General features: G+C 38.6%; 1 protein-coding gene across 1 annotated transcript in view; it reads right to left on the bottom strand.

Moving 5' to 3' along the window:
- Positions 1-7834: 7834 nt before the first annotated feature.
- Positions 7835-8214, bottom strand: part of LOC108575513 — an 86840-nt gene continuing 86460 nt past the window's right edge. Inside the window, exon 11 of the mRNA XM_017938330.1 lies at positions 7835-8201. Within this exon, the coding sequence (XP_017793819.1) occupies positions 7988-8201 (214 nt within the window). The 3' untranslated portion in view covers positions 7835-7987. The remainder of the gene's footprint in view (positions 8202-8214) is intronic.

Below are 8214 nucleotides of genomic sequence, written 5' to 3'. Positions count from 1 at the left end.
AAAATATTTTCAACTTTTTGTAATATAGATTCATCCTGCCGTCTGTATATAAATATGAAATTTGAAAATATATCATTTTCCATTCGTATTCAGAAGTAATTTGTCGTTCAATTGGACGTTCATAATATTATCGTTAGCTCCGTACATTGTATATTATATACAGTTTATGATATTCTACTGGATATATGGGTGAAGACGTTATTGAAGGAGTGTTGTGTATTACTTGAAACAATTCAAACTGAAGATTTCAAAGGATAGTGTAATCAGTTTTGTGGAAGCGATGTATTACTGTTGGACATTCTTAGCATACTTTATTGTACAGGATAGAAACGAGAATTTACAAGTGAAAACGAAACACAACGGGAAAGAATTCAGATCTCTGCGCATTCAGTGAAAAATATTAAGAAATAAAATTGGTAGCTTCTTTCTTGTATCTTTATCACTATTTATTTGGTCCCCAACTTTCAGAATATTATATTGTTTTTTTTTTATTAGCGGGATTTAAATTAAAAAGTAAATTAATCGTATGTATATAGGATTGGTTAAATTCTAAGATTTGAGGCTTTCACGGCCCGGTATCACACAGTTATTACTGTTGAGGCTTCCGGGTGTAAGCCGTGCGTCCCTATGGAAGAAATACTCTGACGTTTCGTAAACATTGCAGCTCACTTCATACGAGTTCGAATGACACACTGATATTGGCTGTGTCTTTTTATTTGCATGAAATCCTTTGAATGTGGAGAGCTCCACCCCAATGCTCTCCCGTGCACCGCCCCTGCGAGCTGTGACCCGCGCTCCAACGAGTAGAAGTAGTAGCGAGGTTATCAGGTATATTTATTTTTGATGGTTTAACCCTTTACACACTGTCCTGGAGTCATTTTTGACTCGCTGTTTCACAACTGGGGGTATAAGAAACAAAGGACACGTGTTAGTTTCTTATAAAGGAACATTTAGTCGAACATTTAGTCTGTTCAAAAGTCTATTTTTTATTAGTAAATATACTGCTATTATTGTAAGAGACATGTCTGTAACACCCACTCTACACTAAACCATACAATTATAGTATATTTGGTGTTCACATTTAATAGGAATTGCAGTTACTGTCAAATATTTACTATTTTAATAAATATTCCTTTTTATGATGATTAATTAAGGTGTAAACTATTCTTTATAAATAATACGGTTAAATTCATTGAATGTTGTTTCTTTACTAGAGCTATTTTGTGACATTCCTTGTTTTTCCCCTTAATCTTTGTATGTAATACATGCAATAATATCAATGAAAAGTAAATATCATTTCTTTTTATCGAAACGTAGTCTCGTAGTCGAACGTAGTCTAAAACTGACTAATTATTAGTGTACTGGTGAGGATCTCGAGTTCGAGCGACCGTAACTGTATCTGTAGAATGTCGGTGAGGAGATCGAGCGACCGTGAATATATTATAGTTAGTGAACTATCTGTGTGAGTCAAAAATGACTCTGGTATTGAGCTTAGGTGACAGGAGTAAAAAATTTAAAAAAGCCTCCTAGATAATACACTGACACTGGTGTGTACCTAGTGAAGTTGCGCTATTTAACTGCTCATGTTCCAGTTCATTGCCTTATGCTCTGGTTCACTGCTCACCAATCAGATAGAACTTTAATTGATCCGCCGAGCAATTAAAAAACTGGGAGGAGGGAGCTGCAGATTGGGTTTCACTGGTGTCCTGCATCCCTATTCATGTTGTTAGGATTTATTATTTCCAACGTTTCTCTGCATTTTCTAGGGAAATATCATTTGGTTTAGACTTGTGCTTCGTTGAAGGGAACCTTCTATCCTGTTATTACCTGATGTTCTGCAACAGCTGTCCCAATATAACCCAATCTGGTGCATCGCTTATGTTCTTTGAATTCTGTGTGTTCACACTCTTCCCAATTTCTCTAATGTAGACCTTTTTGCATGAATAAAGTATGTTTTAAACACCTGTCGATGAAAGTTGCGGTTGTGAATTCTTGAAAGAGAAGTAAGCATTTGTCCACTTTTGATGTGTGTGGTGAAGATAGTTCGAACGTTGTGCTTTCTTAGTATCCTGCCAATACGGTCAGTTGTCCCTTCTATTTAAGGTGAGAAGGTGGTGTTAACAATATTGTCACTGTCTGAAGTGTGTCGTCTGTTCTTAGGGTGCATGGTCTTGTCGACTGAGCGGTCTATTTTTGATCTGAAGTGTTTTCTTAAGGCAAGTGTCCCCTTTCACAAATGTTGATCGTTCGATATACTAGAGAACTGATTGCTGAGTTCTTTTGGGACAGGCGGTGGCGAGAGGAAACGCATAGGTATCTGTTAGTGTACCTTGGTTTACGGTACACCTGATGTTTTAGGGACTCGTTAAGTTTCCTTGTAACCAATACATCTAGGAAGAGTATTGTGTTGGCAATTACAATTTCCATAGTGAATTGTGCATTAAGATAGAGGGAGTTGGTGAAGCTGAGGAAGTTATTGAGGGTATCCCTGCCATGGTGCCACATATTTAGAACATTGAGATGGTTTGAGTGGTGTTTCTTTGAGGATTCTTTCTTGTAGGTATTTCATGGAGATATCAGCGATGACTGGGAAGGTGGGAGGCCCCATGGCGTCGCCTGATACCTGTTCCTAATAGGTATCTTGCAAAAGGAAGTAAACGGAAGTGAGGCATTAATGGGAACACTTGTGAAAAGGAACCTCACGTTAATACTGACCAGGATATCTTCAGGTTTGGTAGCTTTTGGATGAAATAGGTTGAATTTTAGATGTGACAGTTTGTTTTTCCAATTAAAGGTTTCAGAATGGTTGTTAGGTATTTGCCAAGGTTGTACGTGGATATTTGGGAGTCTGCAAAGTCTGGGAGCCTTGGATTCTTTTGGAAGGACTATCTTCCGCATTCGATCAGGCAAAGAGGCCTGTTTTATTGAATTGATCCTTTCTATGGTTTCCGTGGGTTTGGTTAATGTTGTATAAGTGTGGTCGTCACGTGAATCTTGTGCTTTCCTTATGCATTTGTCCTTATGTACTTTCCTTTATCTGCAGGATCATTGTTTTAGGTCCACTAATGCCCACTTTTCAGCCTTGCTTAGACTGTATGTAGGAATTTTTGACGACTGTTGCATTTTGGAGTATCGGCTCCTGACTTCGTTCGCTTTTTCAGGTGAGAGGTTGCATATGGAGCTTTCCACTTGACTGATGATGTCTTTTTTCAGGACTTGCGCTTGTGTAATTACAAAGTTATGGCCTCTAGGTTGGAAGGACAAAGGAAGGCGAGTGAGGTTTTTGAATGTGTCCTTCAGTAATTCGGATTCACCTATCGGCTTCAACAAATTGTTCAATTTCTCCTTCTGTTTTTTAATACGGATAGTCTGCACCGTGACTGTGTACTCATTATTTATTCGATCCGTCGTGTTCCACAGTTGTACATAAGATTATCTAGGTCCGAAGATAGTTGGAGTGACTTCTCCGATATGTGAGGAATTTCCTTCTCAATAGTGGATGCAGGACGAGTTCCCTCCTTCTACTTTTTAATTGCTTAGCTCAGCAATTAAATTTCTCTGTGATTGGTAGGCAGTGAACCGGAACATAAAGTAATGAACTGGAACATGAGGACAGTATCAGTGTGTCATTCGAATCCTGATGAAGTGAGCTGCAATACTTACGAAACGTCGGAATATTTCTTCTTACAAGGCCACGACTTACACCCGGCTAAGCCTCAATAGTACCAACTGGCTAAATTCTGTAAACTTTTCTATTATTATAAAAATTCCCTTACACGTGACTTAAACAAAATTGAATTTGTTTCGATTAAACGAAAATATCAACTGATCAAACACACGACGTTCTTGTTACAGCGTAATTCTTTTAACATTACAAAAATTCAACGTTAGACTGAAGAAATCATGGCCCCATTTTTTTATCATATACTGATTGGTCCAAACAGATATGCAATAAATCTTCGGTAATAAAATACTACAATAGAAGGAAACATACCGCTAAAACTAATTGACCAACTGTTTATTTTTGTTGCACACGGTAACACGAGCAAGTACTTGAATCTGTCGCACATATTTCACAATCTATTGTTCCCGCGCCATAATGAGCTTTAATAAGTATGGTAATGATCATGCAAATTCCAAACTGTCTCTTCATTTTCGTTTTATCCTCGTACAAATACCCCTTGAATTTTGTTCGAACTAGGACAAACTGATTGTGGAATATTATACAGGTATAAAATGAACAACAAAATCAGAAAAAGAAGAAACGTATGAAATTCATGGAAGTTCAAATTACGTCTCGTGCATTATTATTGTAGAATTTTTATATAAGAATTTTCATACTTAAATATATTTACGAGCTTTTAAACGTTAACCCTCTACTATCGAGACACCGTTTTTGGGACGTAACCCCTCAACTTCCGGTTAGTTTATACATAAGTATAGAACATTTCTGACAACTTTTCTTACTGATTTACCTTTATCGCACATTTTCCTAATGAACGTTTTAGAATAGAGTGATTGGTTGGATTAATTTCATTTTAATATAACAACGTTGAGTTCTAAATAGAATGGAAGAAAACAAAAAAGGTAGAATCAGCGGGAGTCTCTGAGACTCCGCCTCGGCAGTAGAGGGTTAAGAAACTCGTAGTAAGTTACTGTCCAACTTGAAACCGATAATATTATAGAAGCAATCTTACTACGCTACAATTATCAGTCTTTCGAAGAGAAAGTTTAAGAATTTGCACATTTACTTAACCTCTTCAGGGATGATTTTTCTTTAAGTTAGCAAAAATTGATCTAATTTTCTTCGGAGATTTCCTTAGGAGAACTACTTTCCTTAGGAGATTTCGGGAGATTGTGTTTTTCATATTTTCTCTACGGCAAATATTGGAATTTTCGGAAAATTTAAAGGTACACATATGTCTCCGTATCCTTGAAGAGGTTAACATTTGCCCTTCAGAAATGTACTCCTCGCGTTTTCTCTAATATTTACTAAACGGAAGGATGAACGATTCGTGTAACAATTTATTCGAGTTTATTACCTTGTCATGTGTAACATGGATGCGTAATATTGACTCTGGTTGATTACTATGTTTGAGCATTGATAAGAAGAGTTTCCTTAAATTACACGAGTTCAAGTGTCGAGTGTCACGTTTGTTTCAGGGTCGAATATGGTTTTGAGGGGCGTAACTCTAAATTTCTCGTATGCAGTTTGTATCATAGCGATGTAGTGTTCTATTTGCAGGAGTTCAAATAGAACGCGCGTGTCAATTGTATCGGATATGTAACACTTACTTCGTTCTATATCGTAATTGAAAGTTTACAACGAAATCATCCTACTTCTCTTGGTTACTATTTAACACTAGAATTACCAGCCGAGTCAGAATGACATTACCGACATTCCAAAAGTGAATTTTTACGTAAGTAAACCATAATTGGAAAATTCGATTCATATCGATACAAATAGAAGCACACCTGTAGAAAATAAATTCGGAAAGTTACAAATGATAACACTTACCAGTGTTGAACATTCACGTTTTCTCGAAAGATGCTAATGGGTCATTTTGACCCGGTCGGTAATTCTAGTGTTGAGTAATCTGTAAGACAATCGAGGAAATATTACAAACGCCTTCAAGAAACTGTGTTTCCTTTAAATAATGATTATCTTATGTTACTATAAAATGTACCATAACGACATATTTCTTTTCAACGGTGTAGAAAATGCGTTAATTGATATCAAATTCTTCCTTTCCTATCTCTCTCGATATATATTACCCCTAAGAATCATTCTATAATTACTCAATTATGTTGCCACTAAATACTCTTATCGTATCGCTGACATCCACTTTTCAGAAATATATGCTTATTTAACCAACAAATTGTTCGTGTCAAGTATACAACAAAACGTACGATACGATGATAGCGAATTTTGTATTATGTATACGCATGTTCCCCTATGTAGTGCCCGTACGCCGTCATATCTGCGGCATTGACAATGTTACTTTGTCGGTAGTGTCATTAGGTGGTTTTGGAAAGTTCCGTCGGATTTCGTCGACTGAATTTAAGTAATCGTAACTCCGTCAAAGTTGACGTATTTATTCAAAATAAGAAGCATTTGATACACTAATTTATTTGTGTCAGCTACAAATCATAGGCAAATCATATTGTTAAAGGAAAATATAGAAATGGGCACGTGATTGTTTATGCAAGGGTTCAAGATTTAAGGCTTTCGGAGCATAATTGTTATCGAGGGTGTAGTATTCCATAAGGACACGACTTACACACGAAAGCCTCGATAATAATCACACAAGGGTTAATTACAGTGCAAAGTTAAACGACCTGGGACACGACGCCCTACAACGTCCACCCTATTCTCCGGGGCTTTCGTCAACAGATTATCATCTGTTCAAACATTTCGACCATTTTATCAAGGAGAAGGCTCTTCGAAATGGAACAAACCTTTCTGGACTTCGTTGACTTAAGACCTCGTAGTTCATTTTGTAGCTGGCATAAATAAGTTAGTGAAACTTCGACAAAGTTGTACCAATCGTAACGTTTCTTGGTTCGAATAAATATGTTAGCCGTTTGCAATCCAGTGGCGACTCAGAAGCGACAGTAAACAATTCTCATTCGTAGGGTAGTTTCGGGAGAGACGGACCAGGCAAGTATTTCCTACATTATCCGCCAGATATGGAAGAAAAAACACCGAGAGCCACGCTCGATCGCTTTCCGTAAAACAAATGTAAAACAAAAGAATACCGACGCGTTCCACATACGGCGGATAACGTAGGAAATACTTGGCCTGGTCCGTCTCTCCCGCCGGTCCATCATAAAGAATCAAGACAGTGAGCAGATCTATGGGCCTCCATAAACTTGTTCACCATACTGAAATAGAGAATATAACAAAGTCACCTCCGAGTGCAAAGGGTTAACTCCTAGCGGAGTTGTAATTACCTGAATTCGAACGGCGAAATCCGACAGAAGTTTCCGAATGATCTGACAATTCTGCGTAAAGGATGTCTGCAAATAATAGTGTTTCGGTAGGTTGCAGTGCTCGAATCACTTCACACCGATTGCCGGTTTAACGAGACCGCGCGGAAGCATAAAAAGGAAAACAGGGAGACACATATCACACGAAACATCTATTACATCGTAGAATAAGATATTATGGAGTAAATATCGATCGGACGTTCACGTATGAATCAAGGTTTAAGCAGAACCTTGCAGATCTATAATCCGCGCAATTGACATTGTACGATGAATTCGATCGCGCTCCCCGTTGCTCATGGTTGTTCATATCGGCGTTCGTTTCATCTGATCTGTCGATTCAAAGTGTTAACTCTCTTTAGATCTCTGTGATTGTTTGCTTCCGGTATCGCGCGATTTTCGATGTTACGACTTGAGATCTAGAACACGATTCAAACGTAACGCGTACACGATCAGATGTACGCGCGATCCAGCGTAATCCATATGCGAGTTTGTCCGAGTATCATGGGTGACAATCGATAACAACGTAACGCAGCCGAGAATTTCATTTCGATGTTGTTTACCGTCGCGCAATCAACAATTTTCTCTCGAGTTTGCGCTTTGTCCAATTGGTTTACTAACAGTGGTACCGTGGAGCATTACCGAGAAAAGTTTTTGCAATTGAAAATTCTCCTCCGTAATTCACATTTCGCGAGCCCTTCGTTTTGTGCTTTACGTTCGAAGTTACGCGATCCGACGTTGCATGTCGTGGATACCGAGGATTCGGACTGAAAAGGAAAGCTTGTCGTGATAAAAGAGAAGTTTCGGGATTAACATCGTATACAGCCTATACAGGATGTCGTTTCTCACGTTTTCATGTCCGTATGTTTGAAAAAGCGTGTTGTGTTCTCGTGAGTTTACCTTCGGTGCACGACTTTTGCTTTCGAATTGCACGAAGTAATGGGATGAGCATGTGGGATCAGACGAGGAGCTCCTTTAGGAAGTCCTCGGCAAGCAAGTCCTACAAATAATCGTCGACGCGGTCGTTTTCATCCGGTGGACTGGGCTCGCTGACGCTAAGTATGGGCAGGCCAAAATGTTGGACCTCGATGCTCGATTCGGGTGTACGCCTCGAGTAGTCGCAGCTCTTCGAATGCCGCTCGATCCCGGCACGTCGATGATAATGATGATAGCGGGCTAGACGAGCGTCGGTATCGCAAGATCGCCGATAACACCTGCGGATTTTAG

This window comes from Habropoda laboriosa, unplaced genomic scaffold (assembly GCF_001263275.1).
Source record: "Habropoda laboriosa isolate 0110345459 unplaced genomic scaffold, ASM126327v1 scaffold317, whole genome shotgun sequence".
Taxonomy (NCBI): domain Eukaryota; kingdom Metazoa; phylum Arthropoda; class Insecta; order Hymenoptera; family Apidae; genus Habropoda; species Habropoda laboriosa.
Note: the sequence above shows the minus strand (reverse complement) of the source record. Positions and strands in the feature narration are given on the sequence as shown.